The sequence below is a fragment of the Chaetodon trifascialis genome, chromosome 16 (genome assembly GCF_039877785.1).
Source record: "Chaetodon trifascialis isolate fChaTrf1 chromosome 16, fChaTrf1.hap1, whole genome shotgun sequence".
NCBI classification, from domain to species: domain Eukaryota; kingdom Metazoa; phylum Chordata; class Actinopteri; order Chaetodontiformes; family Chaetodontidae; genus Chaetodon; species Chaetodon trifascialis.
In genome coordinates, this window is record NC_092071.1 from 22,358,854 (window position 1) to 22,383,099 (window position 24,246).

The following is a 24,246-nucleotide window of genomic DNA, read 5'->3' on the forward strand; positions in this document are numbered from 1 at the left end:
TGTGTGTGTGTGTGTGTGTGTGTGTGTGTGTGTACAATGATAAGATAGATTTCTCAGCTAATATTTAACTTTCACAATTATTTGTATTCATTTTCTGGGGAGGGCTGCACGGTGGCGCAGCAGGTAGTGCGCGTGCCTCACAGCAAGAAGGTTGCCGGTTCGATCCCCGGGTCAGGCGGGGCCTTTCTGTGTGAAGTTTGCATGTTCTTCCCGTGCATGCGTGGGTTCTCTCCGGGTACTCCGGCTTCCTCCCACAGACCAAAAACATGCTCATTAGGTTAATCGATGACTCTAAATTGTCCATAGGTGTGAATGTGAGTGTAAATGGTTGTTTGTCCTTGAATGTGGCCCTGCAATCGGCTGGCGACCGGCTCAGGGTGTACCCTGCCTCTCGCCCATCGTAGCTGGGATAGGCTCCAGCCCCCCGCAACCCCGAAAGGGATAGGCGGTATAGAAAATGGATGGATTTTCTGGGGAAACAAGTAGATTAAATCCACTGCAACTGTAGAAATTCTTATTTGTTTTAGGTTTTTTTTGTAATCACTGTGCCACCTTGCCACCTCAGATAGAAGTTAAACTGAATCTTGACATAGCATTTATTGTTTAGAAAAAAATTCATCTGTATATGTATTTATATGGACCACAAACAGATGTTTAATTGAGCTTTGTTCTCACTGTCACTGTCAAACTATATACATTGTATATGTTAAGTAATGAGTCATATGTCATTGACTGTGTCCTCTTGTGACAGCTGTGTTTGTTGCATTGTACATTAGATCCCTGCCCTGTGCATCACACAGGAGCTCTTGTGTATGAGGTGTAACCTATAGTTCAGAATGAGTTCAAGTTCCTTGACTTTGACTAATTTAGCTTGTGTGTAGAATATAATAATGTTAGTGGGTCAAATGTATCAGTGACTTCAGTTGACAGCAATATACCACTTGAATAAGGTCACAGGAGACAGTAATCCTATTTCTCAAAACTCCTGTATTTGGTTCAAAGTATGATAAAACTAGTAATGATCTTTCTCAGCAGAAAATGATCTGAGGATCCTTTATCTGGATTGAAATCAATCTAGACTGGATGCCGTCACCCAGAGCTCTCTTTAGCAGTTTGATTGGCACACAAATAATTTCATGTCTTTGACAAAATGAAAGGGCAAGTCTCTCAGCTTTTGTTGGCTAAAATATCATCACTTGGAACCCATACAAGAAGCCAAGTCTTTGCATCATTTTCAGTGTCCCTCAGAGAGTATCTCTGTATAAGCTTGTCCTCCCTGTTGACATAGCCATTATATACATGACAAATACATTCTTCAGGGGGAGATGCATTCTCTGCCAGAGGAATATGCATAGCTGTTGCAGGAAAGGAAAAGACATTAAATTATATTTTACATATGTACGAAATTAACTGAAATTATATTAACTAATTTTGTAACATTTTCCATGTATCATATGTTTTGATCCATTTGATGGCGTAACGCATTAAATACAATAATAAGTGTATAGGTCAGGTTAGAATATAATTCTAACAAAAGATTTTGTATGTCATGATGGCTCAGGTGCCTAATTATCGCTGCCGTCATGGATCTGGTAAATGTACATTTCCCTCATTTACTGACTTGCTGATCAAATGTGGACTTGGTCTGAGCAAGATGAATAAAGGACATGGGTTTTGTTTCAGAAGTTGAGGGAGACAATGATGAATAATAAAAAAAACAACAACATGTGAATGAATGGAGCAAATTGCAAATTATGATATCCATAATTCATAAAAATGATGAGAAAGTAGAGATGCTATGTTAAGCTCTGTATTATAGCCCTATGTAAAATCATTTTAGTTTCCTTCATATATACCTCATCATTTCTGATAGATCATTTTTGTATTTGCATCTTGACTACGAAGGAAACTGTACTTTACCCTCTTATTTTTAACAATTGTCCAATTCTAGCATATTTTAGAATATATCATCTCAAATTGATATATTTAACATAGATTATATAATCTTTTAAACCTGAAAAAGTTAGTTTGAGAAACTCTTTCCAGCCTGAGTTGAGTCTGCAGGTGTTCATTTCATACTGCATTCTACCCCAACAATCTTCACTAATAAGGCAGCTGTATGTAGCCTGAGAGGCAAAACCCAGTGCATCAAATCATCTGAACACCAGTTTGTTTCATTGATTTATATAAACTTGTGGAATCTTATGCATCAAGAGTTAATCTTACAGCCCTTGGTTTAATTTATTTTTTATGATAATAAAAATAATTACAATTTGAATATTTCAGCTGATTCAAATGCATTTAATCAATGTTTAACTAAACTAAGTCAGTGAACACTCACCCTTTTTTTCCCGGGGTGTGCAAACAGTAGAGGGTTTGTCTAGTCATGGAGTAGGCCTTCTCAGAGCTAAATAAGGATGTCAGAGAAGTTTGTTATCATTGCCAAGCATCCTGACACATTATCCTCATTCATTTTTGCTCTGAAAAGATTAAAGAACATTTGTTTTTCAGCATGAGCTCCATATGTTGACAATGTCACCTTCTACATACCTATATGCAGCTGAAAATCACATCTCATTTTTTCCCAGCTCACCTAAAATGTTTTTGAGTTTCCTGCTGAGTTTCAGCAGACTAAAACACAACAATCAAACAAAAGAAAAGAAAACAACAACAGTAAAGATTTACTACTGGTTAGTTGCCGCTCTCTAAAAAATGGTTGCACATCAATTGATATATACAGTTAACTAGCTTCATTTATAAATACATATATTACCACTAAAATACCTTCAACTTAAACAAGTATATGGCTGCTGTCAATAAGTATATTTCCTGGGTGAAATTGAGACAACACTGAGAGAGAAAGAGGCAAAGTTAGTGGTCCATGGTGGAAAATGACAACAATTGATCACAGAGTCCAGGAATGTACTGAACATCATAGAATGATGACGTGCAACAACATCAGAGCACCCTTGTGCTAAACTGCATTCAAAAATGTAAGCTAAGATTGATGCTGGGGAGAGAACCACAAAATTTGTTTCCAAAAAATGTGGGGGAAAAAATGTAATTTATCATACAAGACATATTAATCTCTGAGAAGTGTACACACTGTACGTGTAGTGGCACAGTTTCCAATGTTGACCACTAGATGTCCTCAAAGTTCTGCCATATGTAGTGACAGTGGGGAGAAGAGAGCATGTGCATATGCTATAAATAAAATAAAATAAAATACCAACTAAGTCTTAACTAAGGTGGAGAAGCCAACATAGTGTAAACCACTGGGGAGCTAAATGAGGAAGTTTCAGTTTTCTGTGGCATCCGTATTACCAAGAAGTCATTATAGGAAGATGGCATGGAGGCTGAGTCAGTGAGGAGTGATTCAATCATTGCACCCTATCAGCTTCTCAGGATTATGCGGGAACCATCCTGCCTGGGTCCCTAGATAACCAAAGCACTGCTGAACTGTAAGCTATTTTACCTTTTCTCTATTTGCACTCTTTGCAGCTTGTTAAAAACAGTGTGCATGCTATGACCATGTGTTTCACTTCATATTTTCCATTGGATCCCAAAATAGCTCTGTACCACTTGACATGCAAAGCAGGCCAAAAGGGCCCCAAGAGCAGGCTGAATCTGACAGAGCATCATTTTGGTTACTTTGCATGGCATCAGAACAGACAACCCTAGCAGGCAGTTTCTAGAGCCAATTCATGTTACCACTTCCTGTAGAGAATGAATGAGTGACCCTGCTGAATGAGTTTCATCCTGATCAAGGTTTCATCAAATCAAATCCTAATCACCAGTCTGAGCTGTCATTTATAGTCAAGAGAACAGTGAGGCACATTTAGAAATTCCAGACAGAAAACAAAAAGATGTGAATAACAAAGAACACACGTGATAACAAAACAAAACAGATGGAGAATGTCTTCAAAGTACTATTTGACTTTTAATGAATTTTTGATTTGTAAATTAATGTAAATCATCAAAGTTGATCAACAATCAAGTGTCACTGAACTCAATATATCAATTTCAGTCTGTTCCTGAGGGCAGCATGAAGCCCTGTGAAAGGTAAGAATCACAGACAGGCGCAGAGCAGAGGTGGACCAAACACGGCACAGCGAGAAGGTGGCTTCTGTTTGTGCGGTGTATGCATTTTGTGGAAAAGTTAGGAGAAGTCAGCGCTGGTCAGGAAATAGACCCGCCATTTTCCTTCAAAACCCTCAGTCCATTTAAACGATGATTGAAACCTAGCGCGGGGGGAGCTGTGAAAAATTGGACGGGATTCAGCGTGGGAACCAAAGACAGCGAGAACTAGCTATATCAAGCTAACTGTTAATTCCAACGACACTGTCAGTGGCGTGTACGGGCTCCAAAATAAAGGCTCAAACTCAATTCATCCGCAGTTCACGGTATTAAAATGATAGTGGTTTTTCAAACTACAAACTTCCTAAAGGTGAAGTGTACCTACGTTTAATAGATAAAAAATACAGTCGATGATAATATGTATCATTTCTCGTTTTTCTTCATTTTCCCTCAAAGTAGCTTTTATTGTGAAAAATTGTGTCCGGAAGCATGATCTATTTTTACTCTGTCTATGTAGATACGGTATGTGAGAAAGACTTGGACGGGAAGAGGAGAGAGTAGACGTGAGGAATCGATTAAAAGACTGGTTTGTAAGGTTCGTAAGTTACAGTCGTGAAATATGGATGTTTCTTACTGCAGTTTCAGTCAAAATCTTTTAGTAAAGTCGTTTGGATGAATTTATTCCCCAACAGTTAGCAGCCAGCTAGCCTATAAGCTATAAATGTAACGCCTGCCGTCGTCTCGTTATGTCCTCTCTCTCTCTCTCTCTCTCTCTCTCTCTCTCTCTCTCTCTCTCTCTCTCTCTCTCTCTCTCTCTCTCTCTCTCGTCTCCAATATTGTCAGGTGGCACAGAGCCTTTGAAGACCGACACCGTCCACAAAACCCAGGCTGTTCCGCTGGATTTGGAAGCGTTTCTGAAACGGTGACCATTTATTTGATCCGATACAGGATGTCTGGACAGAGCATTACAGACAGGATAACCGCTGCTCAGCACAGTGTCACCGGGTCGGCGATTTCCAAAACTGTGTGCAAGGCGACCACGCATGAAATAATGGGTCCAAAAAAGAAACATTTGGATTGTAAGTATCCTATTTATTGGTTATTAATGTAGCTGTATGTTTTAATTCGGCATATTTCTGTTAACATCACAATCTGACTGCTGTGTCTATGGCTGTGAGGCCTGCACATACATGTAACACTAACGTTACGTTAACTTAGTCTTACTGTGGTACTTTACTATTTAAACCAGTGTACGCCTTTCTAGAGCCGTTCAATATCTCGAAAATGTCCATTTTACTTGAAAGCAGCACGACTAACCCTTTTGATAAATGACAAGCTGTGTGCCCCTGGCAGCTTGGGTCCTTGTCCATGCTAACACGTTAACATGAAGGCTTTAACTTTGTCCTTTAAGTGATTAAACGCATTCTCCAGAGAGCCACCGTATTTACATGGACATTACATATATATTTAAGTCCGAGTAGGAAAGTGTTGGCCAGTGAGCCCTGGAGAGACAAACGTCAAGATACAAATGTAGCTATTTTGTGGAAACTAGATTAGTTGAAAAGGCTAACTTGTATAGCCGATGAAATTAGCATTTCAGCCTGAATTATTTATCACACTTCAGTTTGACATTTCGGTTCCACCCTACAACTCGCTTTTCAGCAGTATTTCAGCTTTTAATAAGCCCTGCTATCTTATCCTGCTAAAACATAACGTTATAATGCAGCAGGTAGCCAGCAGAGTGCATCCAAAAACGAGCCATTTAACTCATTTCAGTTGTAAGTAACTGTAACTTTGGCTTAATTGAGCTGTTTCATTTGACTCCTAAATTTTTTAAAAAGCTTTTTGAGAATGACAGATTCCAAGGCTACATATATGTGTGTGTTTTCTAAGTGTATGCTACTAGAATCACATCACTTATAGCTCGGTACAGTATTCTGTCGAGGCTAGCAGTCCTGGTAACTCTTGAATCTGCCTATCTATTTTGGGAAGTCGCTGTGGGGTTGTGGACTTTGACATAAAGCTTTATCAAGAGTACACAAGCAAATTGACACTCAGCAGGATTACAGCCAGATCCACCTTTCACAATAGTTGTTTTTTTTTAGTTTTAGTTTTGAGTTGTTATTAATATAGGGGTGTATCCACCTGCATGGACTTTGACAGTCATTCTTTCAGTGCTTTTGGAGACTGCTTGACACAGCCTTGCACTTCCTTTGTCATTTTTGAGTTTCTGTCCATCTTAACCAGATGTCCAGTCCAGGTGCTGTTAGTACAACCAATCAGACATCATATGTAGACAGTTTACCTATTTCGCATCTCTAGGTGGAACAATATTGACATAGCAGTGAGCAGTGGCATATGGCGGTAAAGAATTACCACAAGCTGGTGGGAAGGGCTATGTGGTGTTGGAAGAGTGGCATACCCTTTTCAGGTCCCATATGCTGGTCGGCAAATGTTTTAGCCTCTTAGAAATAATGTGTTTCACTGTGGCTGTGATAACATGCAGATACAGGGTTGTGCACATACTGCACATACATATAACTGGAGATAGATCTAGTAATTGACATTATAATTTTCCTTGCTATGTACACTGACTGGTGACACGAAGATGCGTAAGTTAACATTACAAGCAACACAAAGCAATTTCTCTATTGTTTGCTGCAACCAACACAAAAGTCAGAAGCGAAGGCCCAGTACATTAAGTTGATGAAAATGTCCCACTGCAACTAGAAAGCTCTTAGGCTACATGTGCTTTGGGGGCCAGTACAAAGCAGGATTATCTTAAAAAGTGATGCTCAAGGATGGATCGATACAGACTTCAAAATTAAAATCTGTAATTATGTCATTTTTTTCATGTTGCTTTACTGTTTATTCTGCTGGTTGAACTTGCCGTTAGCATGTTCTGCAGCTAATGTGGCAAGTAGTATCTATATTTTGTTTGCAGTCACATGACTTTAAATTCAGATGGAGGGCCGGAAGTGAAAACTGCTATGGATGAGATGCAGGAAAGTTCTTACTGAGCTAGTTAAGATGAAATGCTGAGAGAAAGCTACAAACATAAAATCGTAACATATGTTGCATGTGACCATGACGTGATGAAGAGGAGCAATTTTTCAACTGAATTGAAAGTTTTGCTCCTACTGAGGAAGTAGATATAACTAACTACCTGCTCATTCAGACATCGCTCTACTCTAGAAAACAAATGAAAGAAGACAAATGTATGGAGGCAAACAACTTTCTTGTTAGCGGTCAGGTCCATGATCTCAGTACCAAAATGCTCCAGGATGACAGTTGTTTTGTTTTTGCAAGGGTGCGTAGCTTTTGTTGTTCTGTGGATTAACCGAGCAACAAACTTTGAGCACTGCGGTGCTGAATGTAGACATTTACGTTACGGTTGTGTGCTAGGTTAACCACTTGCAAAGGTCTGGTGAAAGGCCACTAAAGACGTAGATTGTAGCTAAATAAGACAGGGTATGTTATTTACGTTATCTGTTTTTAGGTGAAACTGTTAACACCGATTTAATGTGGATTAACCTAGCAGCAAACTTTCAGTGCTGCAGTGCTGAATGATGATGTTTATGTTACGGTTGTTTGCTAAAACAAACACTGGTAAAGATCTAGTGAAACGCCACAAAAGACAGGATATGTTATTTACATTCAGCTGTCTTATGTGAAACCATTAACATTGATTTAACAAGTGTTGTGTTGCTTGTAGCCATTACTTTAAATCTGTCACCATAGATTTTAAACAATAACTAATATTACACCAATTCCACTATTATCCAACTCGGCTCCCCCCCACCGCAGACAGTTGACAAGCTATTTTTTTTCCGCCGTTTTGCGGTCAATTTCTTGCATTTTTCACCCTAATGAATAACAACATTTGGTACTCAATAAAAGCTTCTCATGGTTTCTCAGTTTAATCGATCTAAGCAACCGTAAAAACAATGCAAACAAGCATTTTGAGTGTGTGTTATAGTGCTTCGTATGCAGAAAATCACTTCTGGCCCTCTATCTGCAGTTTGCGCCACAACGAAAGAGTGACGTGACGTCATCTGTAAACAACCTATTGTACACCCACACGCTGAAGCAAACTTGGAGTGTTTGATATAGAGTGGCATCGAGAGAAACTGTGTGAACATTAAACCTCATTTGAAGCTAACTAAAGAAAGTAGTAGCTTGGATGTGGGGAAACTGTTTTTTCATGTTGCTTGTTGCGGCATCTCACAAAACCAGACCGTTATCTCCACACTTCATACTGCAGCTCAGCTGGTTTCACACAAAGGCTGTGTGGCTCATAAATGTACACTGACTATTGTACTTTCTTCTATGTGCTTTGGGTTTTCTGCCTGATAAATGCTGTTGAGATGCTCAGTCCTAGTCCTAGTCTACCCCCGAGAATGAATCACCTTACATTTACTAATTAACATTCAATATGGGGCAGGTTACTCCTTCCAAAACACATGTAGACTAGGGATGATGAGATTCACCGATTCATATCGGTGATCCAATACAAACGTTTGCGATGCGACTGCACCGGTAGATTCAAGCTACATCGGATATAATTTACGGGTGAATTTACGGTGCATCTCTTCTAGCCTGTCTGCATCGGTAAATTCTATGGTTAAATCAATTATTTCATGTTCTAGTACTATTCCCTGCCCTATCGTGTTTTCCGAGGCAACCTGAATGCACCATCGCTCCTGCTTCACTGATGCAAGCGTTGTTCACAACATAGAGGGAAACGAGAACAATGTTATCAGCGAGGAGATATTCAGTGCACTGAAAAAGACACACAAATCAAACGTGTGGCAATATTTCGGGTTTTTCAAGCGAGAAGGTAAACTGGACAAAATGCAAACTGCAAACAATGCCGAGCAGCTATCAATTACATCAGTAGCACAACAAACCTGGCAATGAAGTAAGGGTTCCTTATTATAAATAAAATTTAATGCTCTGTCTATACATACTGAATTATGTCTTTTTTAAAAAATAGGATTTATTGGTTTGCTCATTAAAAACAAACCAAATACTACATGCATCTCTCAAATTGATACAGAGAGTAAAGCAGAGTTGTGCGTTGTAAGAAATCTGATACAGGCACATTCTCGTACCACAACTAACTGTATCGAACTGGATCACATCATATCGAACAGAATCTCTTTGTAAGCAAGTCATATCGTTATCAGATCATTTTTGAATCGCATCATATCGTGAACAGGAGCGAATCGCATCGCATCGACAGAGGCTTCAGTATATCGTTAATGTATCCTATTGGTGGCTGCGTATCGAGATGCGTATCGATTCGGCCTCAGTGGTTGAAATATACATCCCTAATGTAGACCTATTTTGAGCCACTGAACAAAGTATTTTTAAATGCTTTTTCTTTTTAAAGATAAGTTCCCCTTGTTGTGAATGGACTTAAAGAGGTAGAATCATGTTTTGGTTGGAGTATCCCTTTTATTTTTGTGACGCCGTGATAATGCTGCCACCATAAAAAATGAAGTGCCGTAAGCCATATAGTGATAGCAGCATACGAAAAACAGTGACATGCCACTCAGTATTCACATGTCAGTCAAACAAGAGGTGCATACCATACAGCCACTTTTCAGTCTCAGCACTCCTGCAAAATCATCAGGAATCCTTTTTTATATTAGAATATCTACTGATATTAATGGTCTCACATGGCTGGTGTTTTATCTGTGGTCTTGCTCATTGTTTCAGGTAGTATTTCAGGGAGCATCATCAGCTAGATTTTATGTATTATTCTCATTTGTGAACCAGTATTAACATCGTTTGTCCTTGGACTATCAGCTTGAACACAGAGCAGCGAAGTCAACCCTGTTTCAATTGAAAAAATAAACTTAGACAGCTGAAGAAGTGAGTAATACTACTCCACTCTGTAAAGTAGAAACAGAGTGAAAGTTATCATTTTAGCATCACATTATATTTTTACATATTGGGGCATTAGGTCTCAATTTTATTAGCTATGACAGTTTTTAGCCCTATTGGTATTTGCTAACTTTGTGTTAATCAGTTTAATTTTAGAGTTAGGCCTGCTTCTATCAGCCTTGCAGTAGAAATAAGGCACAACAGGCACCAGAACTTGGCAGCTCTTGGTCCACAAACAGAAAATAGACAGTGCACCTGCCATGCAAATTGGTCATCATAGTTCAATTTGAATAGTAGCCGTCAGTCAGCCTGTTGGATACATGGTATAAGAGCATGCCATGGTTACATTTAAGTGTTCTCATGTCAGTTGGTTGTCATTTAAATGGTGCCGTTAACCCCAAGCAAAGATCCTGTTAAGACACTTATTGTAATGAAATTGAGGATTAGATTAAGTGTGTGTTCTGTCACACTGCTCTGTTCTCTTGTATGAACTGGTTCAACAGCGTATTGCTGTTGCTGACAGCCCCTTGGAGCTGCGTGGAATCTGTGTCCATTTACCTTGTACTTTTAGGTCTAGCTTGAGCAAGGAGCGCCATGTTTGATGTTGTAACGTGGGTTTTTGAGCTTTCACCTGATGGAGTTTACAGTAATGAGGCTGTGTTCCACTGACCTTCCTGATTTCAGACAACCAGGTAATATGGCACTCCTCTGTGGAGCTGCTGAACTGAAGCCTCTTCCTGAAGGAATCAAGAGACCCACTGCCTAGCTGGAATCTCACTTAGGTTTGAGGTATTTAAAGAAGGCTGAAGGGTGCACTTGTGTTTGAAATTTCCTGACCAGCCAGATGTAGCCACTATGTGTCTAGCTGCCGTCCCGTGTTGTTCCTGTCTGGATTGCAGGTGCGATATGGCTCTCTGTCCTCTCTGTTGCATTTGTGCTGGGCCACGGTTCACATTCTTTAACACTGGTGTGCTAGATAAACTCCATCATATAACTTTAAAGAGACTCTGTAATTACCAGACAGGGATAAGTAATGGGTGAACAAATCAAGTCCTGCTTACAACTTCAGCTTATTTACTTGTGTGTTTCTTTAAAGTAAGTTTGAAAACCAGAAAATGTGTACCATATAAGTTTAGTGCCATTTACACCCCAGCGTTGTGAATGAAAGTACAGATTTGTGGTCTTCGTAGTTTCACAGTTATGCAATGTATGGCATTTCCTCCACTGAGAATCGCTGTTGGAAAGCAGGCAGCCGAAGTGCATGGCAGCAATCTTTTTTGTCCAGTTTAATGGCCATTATGTAAAGGTCATTACACACTGCTCTTAAACTGCTCAAAGGTCTCTCATGAGGTGATGAATGTATGAAATCAGCAGTTGCTGTTGACCTTTGGTACTGGCATAAACATGTTGACTTTAGAAGAATTCCCATAGGATTTTTAGCAATGTGAATGGACCCTGTGACATCCTTTAGTCTGTATTATTTAGTACTATGTATTATTTAGAATTTGCAAGAACCCATGTGTTAATTAATTAACAATGTTCTATCTGACATAAAGTTGTGGTAGTTGGAGAGGCTGCCTCAGATTTTTTGGCTGGTGAGCCCTGTTCATTGAATTTCTTTGTCTCCTGCCTCCCTTCCTAGTTAAATAGATATTACATTAAAGGCAAACATCCAGAATAGTATGGCATTTTTATTGTTTTCGTAACAGAGAAACGAGTGAAGGAGTGTTAAATATTACTGCACACACTTGGGGACATGTAGGGGAAATATATGGGAAAAATTCCACTTTGAAAGATCCCATTCATGTAGCACCTGTTTTGAATTTGATGGCCCGATTGTGGTTTTGGTTTTATCTGGTTCTCTGTTGGCACCATGTTACTCTTGCCTACTGGAATTGTATGCCCTGTTAGGCAAATTTACATGGCTGTTTGTGGTCATTGTTGTTCTGTGAAAAAACTTTATACAGTAATTGTGGTTTGTCAATTTGCAGAAATTGTGTGTGTAATCGTGGTTTTCTAAAAGAGATATTGGCAAGCGTGCAGTACCAGAGAAAATGTGGTTGATGAAACAGTAAAATGTTTAGAGGAGAGGTTTCAAAGGCCTTAAAAGATTGTGTTTTGAGAATATGGTGCTATGTTTTTCCGGAAACTGGATTTAATGGTGAGACATAATTTAGTGTCATATTAGATACAGAGAATAGAGCAGGTTTATTTGAGAAGTTGGTACTGATCAGAATGTGACTGTTTTAATGCTTTGGCAATTTTATTTGTACCAGCTATTGCAGCATGAAGTATTGTTACATTAGTGAAGGCGGTGTATTCTTTCTTGCTGAGTTTGCAGTCTCTGTAGCCTCAGCTGTGTCTGTACATGTTTCATCTGAAACATAGTGGCAGACTCACCTTTGCATGCTCCCAGAGGTCCTTCCCCATGACTTCACTCTCCCCACACTGAATGTAGAGCTGTATAAGGGGCATGTGACCGCAGTGGCATCAAGTGACGGCCCTTAAAAAGAGTGCTGATGCCTTGTCCACCTGCTGAGCTGAATGGAGTCGAGTCCGCTGTGACTCTGCAAGGCCTGTGAGATTCAATAGCACAACTCAAACTAGCTACTGTGACGTTCTTGCTTCTGTAGTCCAGCAGAGACCACAGTTACGTAGTGAACAAGTCTTTGTCAACAAGAGAGACATGCCTTTTGCCAACTTCTTGGCTATTGGTGTTAAACTTAAGTTTTTCTATTTTGTACAATATGTCTCTGACACAGAATGTTTCATCACAATCTTATTACCAGAAAGTGCTGTGCCACTGGCCTATCTGTAAAGCGGAGCATAGGTAACCTGTACCCTATCACACACACCTCTGTCCTGACTCCTGCTCGCTCGCTCTCCAATCAAACATCACAAAGTATCTGAATTTTACACGTGTGTGTAAAGTTTTAAGGGCCCCATGTACACTTTATCCCACATCAGACATTTCCTGAAGCAGGAAGTGTTCCTCTAGTTCCTAAAGTGAACTGGATTGCCAAGGGTAAACAGCCAACAGGAAGTCATTACATAACCCAGCCCCTTCCCAGAGCACAGGGGAGCTGAACTTATCAAATGTGAGATTGACTGGGATACTTTTGATGCATTTCCTGGCAATTATGTTGCTGATTACAAGCATGCAGGATTCCAGTGACCACACTTGGCCCGCAGCATCCCAGACATGTTGTAATGACATTATCTTGAAATTCCACGTCATTTAAAAACTTTGATACATCTAATTGAGAATTGCTTGGGCGTTATCCAAATAGGAAGTACACACATTTAGCAAAGCTACTCAAGTAAAAGCTTAAATTAAAGTGGTGACTACTTAGTCATAAAGCAGCAATGTGTACCACAGATCACTAATTAAAAGTCAGTGTGTCCTTGTATAGCCTCTCCTCTCTGGCGGCTTGTATATTTTGCATTTGCAGCCTTGAACATGAAAAGCTTTGCCTCTGGTATGTGGTGATCTTTTTGAACTAAATTTATATGATGTTTGTTGTGTTTAAAGCTTCCTATTTAGCAGATGCATGTGAGACACTGTACAACCTATTAAATCTGACTCTTAATGCCAGGTCCGACATAACCCATGTCCTGGGGCCAGTAAAAGTTCATGCAGGGGAAGTTGATTGGGAGTCCCAGTATATAAATGATGTGCAGGGTTGTGCATGAACATGTGAAAAGAGCATGTTTATTTAATATGCTCCCCTTTTTGGTGAATGGTAAACTGAATCAATTCACTACTAATGAATGTGAGCGCTGTTAACTGCAGCACTGTTATATCAGAGTGCATTATTATTATTCAGGCTGCAAGTAACAATTATTTTTATTGTCATTTAATTTGTTTATTAGTTTATCGATGAATGGATTCATTGTTTTGTGTGTGAAATGTCAGAATCAGAATTCCCAAAGCCCAAAATAATGTCCTCAAATCTGTTCTGGCCACAACCCAAAGATATTGAGTTAACTGTCAAGAGGACTAAACCAGAAAATATTCACATTTCATTTTTTTCGCACTCAAACCAGCTAATCACCACTGAACCACTTGTCTGAATTTAGCAGCAAACTTTTTAAAACAGTGGTTGTAGCAGGAGAGAAAGAATGATAGTAGGGATGTCTCATCATTTATTAACATAAATACATTAGAATCTAAACAGAATGCAGTTTCATGCCACATACAACTTAGCTGTTTTGTGTGTGTTGTCCAAGAAATCCAGTGCAAATATTTAAATATTAACACTTATCTCCTTTTTGTGAAAGAGTGTACACATCGTTTTCTCTCTCATCTTCTGAGTACACTGTCAGTCAGCTCCATCTAAAAATGCAGCCATCTTCACGGAGCAACTTGAATCCCCCACCCTGACGTGCTACCCCTCCTGAAAATCCTCCATGTGCACAAACCTTCCCAAATCAGAGAACCCCGCATCTTACAACTTAGCTCTTGTTTGAGTTCTACCAGCTACCCTGTTTGACTTTGACTTTTTTATGTCATGTTTTGTAGACCTTCTGAGATATTGGTTGAGCTCAAAATGGTCACCAAGATGCAGCCAACCATGAGCTTTCCTGCCCTAAGGTTGATTAAATGTGCTGCTATTCTGTCAACAATCTAGAAATTGGTGTTACAGATGTTGACACTATAGTGAAGAAAATAGTTACTTGATGTAACTCCAGTTCTATGAGATCATGCCTATCCCTCTACCTGCATGTCATTGCAGGTACAGTAAAGCACATTATTTTTGATAGGCTAAAACATTTGTGACAAAACCGGTATACAGAACCACCCCTAATGAGTGTGTTGACATTAACAGATTTTCAGACCAGAGAAAAAGAGAGAGGGCACTAACTGCAGTTTAGATCTGGGTCACAAGGAAAAGCAAGTGTAATTTACAATTAGAGGCTAATGCTTCTCTGCAAGTGGACCTTCCATGGTACAGAAGTGTGTTTGATTTGTTATGCAGATCTGTTGTGGTGAGGACTGCTAGCAGGTCTTAAAAAATGTACAGCTAAAATGAGCCTGCTGGCCAGATAGAATGACCAGGCCAATCCAGCCCACAGATTGTGTGTGGGTTCTATGAGCTTCTTGTTACAGTCCATTTAGTGACATTTCATGTGTGATTATAGGGGCCAACTCAACATATAAAGAGCAGGAAATAATGTCCTTTTGTCTCATCTGGCACACTGTGTCTCAGGAATTTTGCTGACAGAAGACTTTAAGGGTAATATTTGCCAAGAGCTGTGTCAGTGTCTCTGAAAATTTTGCTTAGGCTTTTAACAATTTAAGTTCTGTTTCCGTAACAATACATTTTAGGGAAGTCAGTGGGTTTCGAATAAATTCCACACATTGGCTATTTCACAAACAGGGAGGGGCAATGGTTGCTTTGACACATTCTCAGAATACCACAAGGTAGCTTAACCCTGTCAGTGACATTTAGCAGCAGAGACAATTATGAGAGATGGGGACAGACGTAGAAGAGACAAGCCACTGTTCTCAACACTGTATTCACTAATGTAAAGTGGAGCTCTTCCTTTGAGGGTGATGCTTGTTGAACTTGTTCAGCAGATAAAACAGATCTTTAAATCAAAGCATGCCTTTCACACTGGCTTCAATTAGCAGTTTGTTGTACTTTTCATATATATTTTCATACATATTACGAACTGTTCCAGATTTATCTAGCAGTGTTTTAACTGGTGATTTTCAGTAGAAATGACTGAACTTGTGTCATTGCTTCTTTGTAGGACTGAAGAAGCAATTCATTATTATCATTACTATATCATTAGTGCTGTTCATAACTATTCATCATGCATTTCTTTTTGTTGAATGCTATTTTCTGAATGTGGCTTTTTACCTAATGTCTTTCTTCACAATTTTTTTAAGATTTTAAGAATTGAGTGCTGATCTGAGCTTTGTACAGAAAATTCACGTTACTAGAGACAGTTACTATTCTTAACAACTGACTTACTTAAAACAATTTAAAAGTGACTTCACTCAGCACTTGTTTCAGTTGTTTCTTTGTCTCTTTTTTGTTTGTTTTTTAAGAATGAAATTCTTCTCTTTTAATTCAAATCATTTTAAAATCAGCATGTGTGAGACCGAACACTTACAACAGAAGGTCAGCTGCTGGCAGGAATAGGACAACTTCAGATAGATTCCACATATCAGTTTGACCTGCTCTGTCTGTACAAAAGAAGACTTTTCCAGTTGCAACTCTCATTTTATTGTATGCTTGATGCGTCCAGTAGCGAGTATTATAATCTGTCAGTCTGATGAGCAAGAGTCGCGGGTTATTGTGATTCGTCCTTATACAAAACAAATTTCAGGAACACCAGTGGAGAAAGTTGCTGGTGAGTGTGTACTCTCCACAGCCATTTCAGTTACATCTGAAAAGGCTTTTGTTGTCACATGGGTGGCCTATTGTGTATGCAAAAAGCAAAAAGCCTTTTGTGTGGCTTTCAGCAAACACTGAGGAGGATTCATAGACCACCCATGTAAACAGGCCTCAATGGGTAGCACAGCCACCTCCTACACAACAGTTTATGTTAACTATTAACTTAAACAAAATATTTCAATTGTTTCATTGATGTGGTTTCATAAAGTGAAATGGTTGGAACGATTCTTGTCATTTATTATGTACAGTATGTTACTTAAAACGTAAAAGCATAATTAATTAACTTAAAAACAAAGTCCATTTTGGCATCCTCTTTGAAGGTTAAATTTTTCCAATTACCACAGTCAATAAAACACAGTTAATAAAACCAAACGGGGGCATGAAAGTGGAACAGCTTAACATCTTGAGGAATCCGTAATGTCTGGAGAGGATCATTCATTTCCCCTTAAATGTGAAATTCACTTAAATATTTATTTACATTGTCTGCCAAGCCTCTTTTTTGCATCTGATGTGTATGAATATTGGATAACTGGCATCATTCTCAAGAGTTATTCTGTCATGTGATTTTTCTGGAAGCAGACAAAATCAAGACAATCCTTTGGTGTCTGTGGTACAATGTGGTCATATTTGATTACATGTCCTGGGACTGTAGAAATCAGATGACAGTACATTTACAGCACACGCCACATTCACCCATTCACACTCACTCACACAGTATAGTACAGTTCAGTATCAGTTTGGGGCTCAATATCTTGCCCAAGGACACATGGACATGTAGACTGGAGGAGCCTGGTATCAGACCTGGAGGGTCTGGGGATTGATTAGTGAAAGACCAACACTACTCATTTTCATCTTAGCGTGATCTCTAAAATCTGGGATGATTATCCCAATATAGAATATCAAACAGTATGAAGATATACTAAAAGGTAACCACATAATAAATATTTTACATTGAGTATGTTTTTACCTACCTCACGTATTTACAATGTTATCACTTAGTGTAAAAGATCAAAAATTGTGGCATCATAGGCTGCTATCAAGTTCAAGTGCGAGATGTGCAGTAAAGAATGGGCACACAGCACTGAGAGAGGGCTCTGTGTACAAAGATATATTAGCAGACTGGTGAGGTCTGGCTTCATTGATCAGTCCCATGGCTTTCATGTAAAGAGGAACCAGGAGGCATTTGCTTTCACCTGAGGGCAGATGGTTGTGGCGCATTGCCATGGCATCTATTTTAAGGATCTCTGCCCTATCAGAGGTATGGCCACTTTTGTGGATATGCATGTGAATAGTAAGGAAAGGTCATGGGTAACACGACTTGTGTTTTCAAGATAATGCAGGGTGTTTTCTCAGTAACAGAGTTAAATACACTCTCAGTGTCTCTTTCTGAAGTAAAGCCTCACTTCCCAGTGCCAAAAACAGTTGTCACTTTTGTTATCATGTCCTCCTGGGTCATGATTATGAGACCATCCTCTTCCAGAAAGCTTGTCAGATATTCCTGTACCATAACTTTCCAGAACTGTTTGTCCTGAAAGTCTCTATTTACCTGCACTCTGACTCACCAGCATTCTGTTGCTGTCCTCCAGTATTTTATTGATTCTGGTCAGCACACTGTTAAGGGAAGGAACAGATAAAAGAAAATGCGCAAGCTGCGTGGAGAAAATATGTGCTTTCACTGAACAGCAAACCCGTGTGACTCGACCCTTCCTCTCTTTCTCCTTCTCCTTCTCCTCCATCAGATTTGATTCAGTGCACAAACGAGATGAATGTGAACATCCCTCAGCTGGCTGACACACTGTTTGAGAGGACCACCAACACCAGCTGGGTGGTTGTCTTCAAGTCCCTCACCACCACGCACCATCTGATGGTCTACGGCAATGAGGTCAGGACTTAAGTAATAACTGCTCTCCACCTTTGCTGAACTGGGTGTAAATATTATACAGGATTGTTGTTAAATGACCAATCTGATAAATCCATTGACTGCATGCGGTATGTTGACATATGGTATGAGTCTGTTAATAAAGTGTACCATTGTATTTAGTAGTGCATTAAATGGGACATGCCCACAAGTACAGTTGTTCATTGCACAAGTGAGCTGTCTCGAAGGCCCCACATATGATAAACACTACTTGTGCAAACATACAGAGTTCCTCATACATTTTCTTTCTTGCAGAGATTTATACAATATCTGGCTTCAAGGAACACGCTATTCAACCTCAGCAATTTTTTGGACAAAAGTGGCTTACAAGGTATAAACACTACACATTGTGCAGCAGTAAGCTTCATCTGTGTCATGACATTTATCATCACCCCCTCACTTTTTTTGTTTTTAATGTAGGTTATGATATGTCAACGTTCATAAGAAGGTATAGCCGCTACCTGAATGAGAAGGCTGTGTCCTACAGACAAGTCGCTTTTGACTTCACTAAAGTGAAAAGAGGGTAAGCAGATTAATTTTTCACTTCTTAGCATTCACTGTAACTGACTGGGATGTTAGTGTTGACTTCAGCCTGAGCCACAAATCTCAGTGTTCTTGTTACAAAAACTTGGAAGGGTATCTTCTGAATGATACCGAAAGATAACGTTTCACTAGTTCTGTTTCCTGCAAAATACATTGTGACAGCTTTTAGAAAAGTTGCATAAGCTCATCAGATATATGCAGATATCTGATGAAAAAAGTCCTGTTTTTGCTTCACTTCATCGTTGTAAAAATATGGTAGGTAAAATGTTTGTTTTTCTGTCAGCTAAAAGTTTCATTTTTGATGGATATTTTTTAATGCCTGCACACCGGCGATAGCTGGGACCAGAGGCATTATGTTTTTGAGTTGTCCGTTCGTTTGCCTATATGTATGTCTGTCTGTACCATTCTTGTGAATGTGGCATCACAGAGAATTTCTTCAAATTTGGCACAAATGTTCATTTGGACTCGATGACAAACTGATTCGATTTTGGTGGTCAAAGCTTACTGTGACCAGTTACAACATATTTTTGGCCATAACTCAATAATTATGACAAAATGTCACTTACATGTCTCATAGTATGAAATGAGGATGCGATGACATTTTATATCCCAAAGGTCAACTTCACTGTGACTTCATAGTGGGTTACTCAACACCATAACTCAGGAACAGAAGGGGAGGTTGTGACCATATTTGACATTCGGTCAGTTACTGAATTGGTGACACTAATCGTGACGGTTCACCTTGAAACTGTGCTGATTGTAGAGATCTTCTGTGCTGCTGGGTTGAAGATGTGTGTGAAGGATCCATGTTATAGAATTTGTAGCTTTGCAGCACCATCCATATTTTAAGCACTGTAATCCACCACAAACACGAAGGTTCTGCCGATTTTGAGCTTCAGGTGATTGTTGTTGCACCATGTGATGAAGCTCTCTATCAGTCCTCTGGACTCCCCTGGAAAACGGGAAGACGTATTTCACATTTCACATCGAAGCATATTTTGCGATAAATTCCATTTCGCCAAACGTTAAACTGAATACCTTTTATTAAATTCCTTCAAAGTCTTGTGAGGCAGTAATTCTACTTTTTCCATCTTCTATGATGGCCCTGGGCACAGTGGACCTTTATTTGACTGATTATTTGCATCTGTTGCAGTGTAACTATAGTTATTTATCGAGTGGGACTGTTGCACATGTATACATTGCAGTGTCAGCTCAGACATTGTGAAGTACTACACTGCAAGGAGAGATGTATTCATTGATGCATATGTTTTTGTGTTGAGTCAGTGACTTCATAAGGATCAGCCATGTCCACTTTCAGTATAACATCCTCAAATAATGAGCACTCAAAACTAGAAAGCCTGTTTCCATTGGTGTCAGCAGGCTCAAATATATCTGTAATAGATACGTTTTTCAAAGCATTCTTTTTCCCTTTCTTTCCACAGATCTGATGGGGTGATGAGAACCATGAACACAGAGAAACTCCTCAAGACCATCCCTATCATCCAAAATCAGATGGATGTGTTACTCGATTTCAATGTGAGTGCTCAGTATTGGCTACACTGGTTGGCTTCTAAATCAGTTGCTGACACTTCCATATATTATGTATAATTTGCGTTTTTTTGAGCCTTTTCAAAATGGTTGTCTCTAAACTTAAAACAAATTTTTCTCAACACTTCCACCTTTCCTCCAGGTCAATGCCAATGAACTGACCAATGGCGTGATCAATGCAGCCTTCATGCTTCTGTTCAAAGATGCGATCCGACTGTTTGCAGCATACAATGAGGGCATAATCAACCTCCTGGGTAAAAGCAAGCTTTTGTGTTGGCATTGCCTTGCAATTTCGCTATTTGGACTGTCGGCTTTTCCTTACTGTCCCTGTGCATTATGAGCGAAAGGGTCAAATAATGAGGGACAGTGGCCATGGGGTGAAAGACAAAATGAAATCCTTCAGACATCCTTTCAGTTATTAAATCTTTGCATTCATTGTTGAAAGCAAGGATATGCTTAGGGAATGCTTGTTAGCATTTCAGCACAGTTCGTGTAAGTCTTTAATTAACAGAGAAATGGAGGACTAGAAAACTGATGGCTCCCTGGAACTACAGACCTCTAACAGACCTATTTCAAAGAATGTTTATAGGGGGCCGTTGCAAAGTATTTCCCTGCAGACCTCATGAATTCTTTTCTGACCAAAGCCTAAAATTAATATGCAGCAAGCTATCCTCTCCCATTTTATCATGATGAGCATGCATTGTTCAGCTTCTGCCAGGCAACGCTGCCCACTATGGCGTTGTCTTATCGTAGACAAAAAAAAAAAAAACAATTATCATTATTCCTCGTTTTCAGACCATGAAACAGGAAAAACTACAGCTCGGTGATCAGGCACAAAATATGATCACAGTGATTGTTTCCATATTGATCAATATCTGTATTTATCACAATATATAATTTGATAATGCTTCTAGTCTGAGAGCATCCTGATAATGACTGGAGCCTGAATAGAACATAGAATAACATAATGTAAGCATTAAACTGTGCAAACATGGCGTGGTTTAGAGTTTATTCTGTGATAAAATAATGTATTGAATAATATCTGAAACATTTACTTTGCTAACATGCTTTATCTGCCTTAACAATACCAGTTAGCTTGCCTTTGTAATTCACTAAAATAATGGTGTGGTTGCTGGTATGGTACCTTTACAGGTGATGGTCAAAATTAGTTGTGTTTCCCTTCTTGGCTGGCACCGACCAATGGTGTATTTAGTAATAGATCTTAATCTGCACTTGATTGTGGCTCTTCAGATATCCAAACCACTTGCATATATTTGAAGCCATGTTACCTTTTTCCTCAGCTTTGGAGGATAATGCAAGGTCACTTGCAATACTTAAGCATAACGAGCTCTGTGTGGATGAAGAGGGGCCAACAAGTTACTGTAGGCAGAGTGGCCAAAGACATCAAATTTCTGCCAGTTTCTGTTCGCTTTGTTTAACAGGCGTTTGATAAACTGATCGTACACTTTCCATTTTGTTGCACTTATAGATGAAGAGCCGTGAGCATTGTTGTCTTTCATTCCACTGAAATATCTTCTAAAGTCTGTTTCGTTCCCTGCACTGTGGACTCTACTCTGAAGTTAAACTGCAGTCCATTGTGTGTGTGGAGGAGTTCAGCCCCACCCTTGTACAAACAGGCAGTGACACAGAGAGCATGGAGGCAGCAGACTGACTGGCTGCTGTCACATTTATTTCTGCTCTGTGATTTCTGCTGTTAGATTTATCCACATTGAGTAAAAAATGTCCAAAGTTTATCACGGTTGATCACTATAAAATGTATCTATTTATGTATATTTGAAGGACTGCTAAGATGTAGATATAATAGGACTTACTTCAGTATTTTCTATACAAATCTCACAAAATATTGGTGTGGCCTTCTGCCTATTTATGTTCAGCTCTGTGTGTTGCCTGGCCAGCAGTTTGCACAGCGAGGCTAGAAATGCATGCAAAAAAAACGGCCCACATATCTGGTCGTCAGGAGAAACACACCTACTTTTAAACACTATGAAAGACTTGGATATCAACAGGTTTTTGGATATCCACAAATACGGCAACCTTTTCAAGAAGCTGGTTTAACAACTGAAAGAGGAGTGGTGTGCTCGTTAGTCTTATTATGCAAAGCTGCATGTATGTGGGAATATTAGTGTAATATTCATTTCTATTAGCTATGTAGACATCTTAGCAGGAATATTGTCTTTTTTGGAAAAAGGATAAAAACCATAACATTTTGCTCATGTTAATATTGTCCATGTCTGCTGAGACTGACAGTTGGGTTTATATACCCTATGGGTATGAAAGTATGAACTTAAAAACTGTGTTTGTCATAATATTTTGGTGTGCTTATTTTCTTGTTCTGTTAACAGAGAAATACTTTGACATGAAAAAAGTCCAATGCAAAGAAGGACTTGACATCTACAAGAAATTCCTTACACGAATGACAAGAATCTCAGAGTTCCTTAAAGTTGCAGAGGTAAGTCAGGACCCCATTTCAGCCAATCAGTAATTACAGCAGGGCCTGGGATCATTTAAATGGGTTGGTTGTGTTTTTTTACATCCAAATTCTGATGGTCCTTGTTCTCTTCCTGCAGCAAGTGGGGATTGATCGAGGGGACATCCCAGATCTGTCTCAGGTAAGCCCAGATGCAGATTCTAACCAAAGAAGACCATTTGGCATCTTTGCAGTTACTTTATCCCTCATCTCTTTGCTGGCTTTGCTTATTTAAAAGGAGGAGAATGACCAACTTTGGGGGAATTAATAGTAGATTTAACATTATTTCTCTAATGTGTATACAGTGGCAAGTGGCATTTGGTCAAAATTTCTATTGCTGTGAGTAGTAGATGGACTGATCCCCACAAGTGAAAGATGAAACATCCTTGGCACCATTTTAAGCAAGATAAAATACAATTTTAGATTGGGGGGGGGGAAGGGAAAGGAGCACCTTGCAAAAGTTTGGGCACCCTAAGAGATTTGAGCACTTGATAGCTTTTACCAAGGTGTCTGACCTTAATTAGCTTGATAGTGCTATGGCTTATTCACAGTCATCCTTACGCAAGGCCAGCTGTCTAGCACTCTGAAAATGAACACTAGTGATGCCCACAAAGCAGGAGAAGGCCATCTATAGGAAGATATCGAAGTGTTTTCAGGTAGCTGTCTGTAAAAAAAAAAAAAAAAAAAACATGGCTAAGGATGAAAAGAGGATGGCTTCTACACAAGATAATGATTGTAAACAAACCTCAAAATCGCAATTCTGGTCCTTTTCCCTTTTCTTATTTTGAAACTGTAAAAGATTGAAATAAAAAAAGCAATCTTACTTAAAATATTAAAGAAATATATCATCTTTAACTTCATCAGGTCATCTTTTACTCACTTAGCCACTCACAGCCACAGAATTTTTGACCGAGGTTACCCAAACTTTTTCATGCCACTGTAAATTCATAGACTATACATACAGTGTAACATGCATGTATTTGCTATGTAACAACACACAAATATGCTTTTCTGTGGCAAATCATAGAATAATGTTTGAGATGAGGAATACTGTCAGTGTGCAGTAGCACCTGCTTTAAATGACACTCAGATTCTCATTTGAGTGACAAGTAAATACATCTGCTGCCTGCCCCTATATAATGTGCTAGCAGTGGTGAAATACTGTGGTTATTAGTTGACCCAATCATAAGAAAAACTATTTGTCAACTGGCTTCCAGCCATGGTTGTAGTTTCTGTTTTATGTGCTGAGGTTGTAAGGTATCCACCACTGAGAATTCAGTCCCAACCCCAGTGCACTGGAGGTGTGTGCAGTTTATTTGAAGAATAGAAAAAAATACTTGTACTGTTGAGTTTTCCAGTGCTTTGGGCACCAT

At 39.2% G+C, this 24,246-nt stretch overlaps 1 protein-coding gene across 12 annotated transcripts in view; it reads left to right on the forward strand.

Moving 5' to 3' along the window:
* Positions 1 to 4,579: 4,579 nt before the first annotated feature.
* picalma (phosphatidylinositol binding clathrin assembly protein a) overlaps positions 4,580 to 24,246 on the forward strand; it is a 37,644-nt gene continuing 17,977 nt past the window's right edge. For 11 of the 12 annotated variants that reach the window (XM_070982676.1, XM_070982681.1, XM_070982679.1 and 8 more), the window contains exons 1-9: positions 4,580 to 4,672; positions 4,921 to 5,156; positions 18,116 to 18,258; positions 18,550 to 18,625; positions 18,715 to 18,817; positions 20,280 to 20,373; positions 20,528 to 20,639; positions 22,749 to 22,855; positions 22,974 to 23,015. In XM_070982676.1, the coding sequence (XP_070838777.1) occupies positions 5,027 to 5,156; positions 18,116 to 18,258; positions 18,550 to 18,625; positions 18,715 to 18,817; positions 20,280 to 20,373; positions 20,528 to 20,639; positions 22,749 to 22,855; positions 22,974 to 23,015 (807 nt within the window). In that variant the 5' untranslated portion in view covers positions 4,580 to 4,672; positions 4,921 to 5,026. The remainder of the gene's footprint in view (positions 4,673 to 4,920; positions 5,157 to 18,115; positions 18,259 to 18,549; positions 18,626 to 18,714; positions 18,818 to 20,279; positions 20,374 to 20,527; positions 20,640 to 22,748; positions 22,856 to 22,973; positions 23,016 to 24,246) is intronic. The other variant, XM_070982678.1, reaches the window with a different exon arrangement.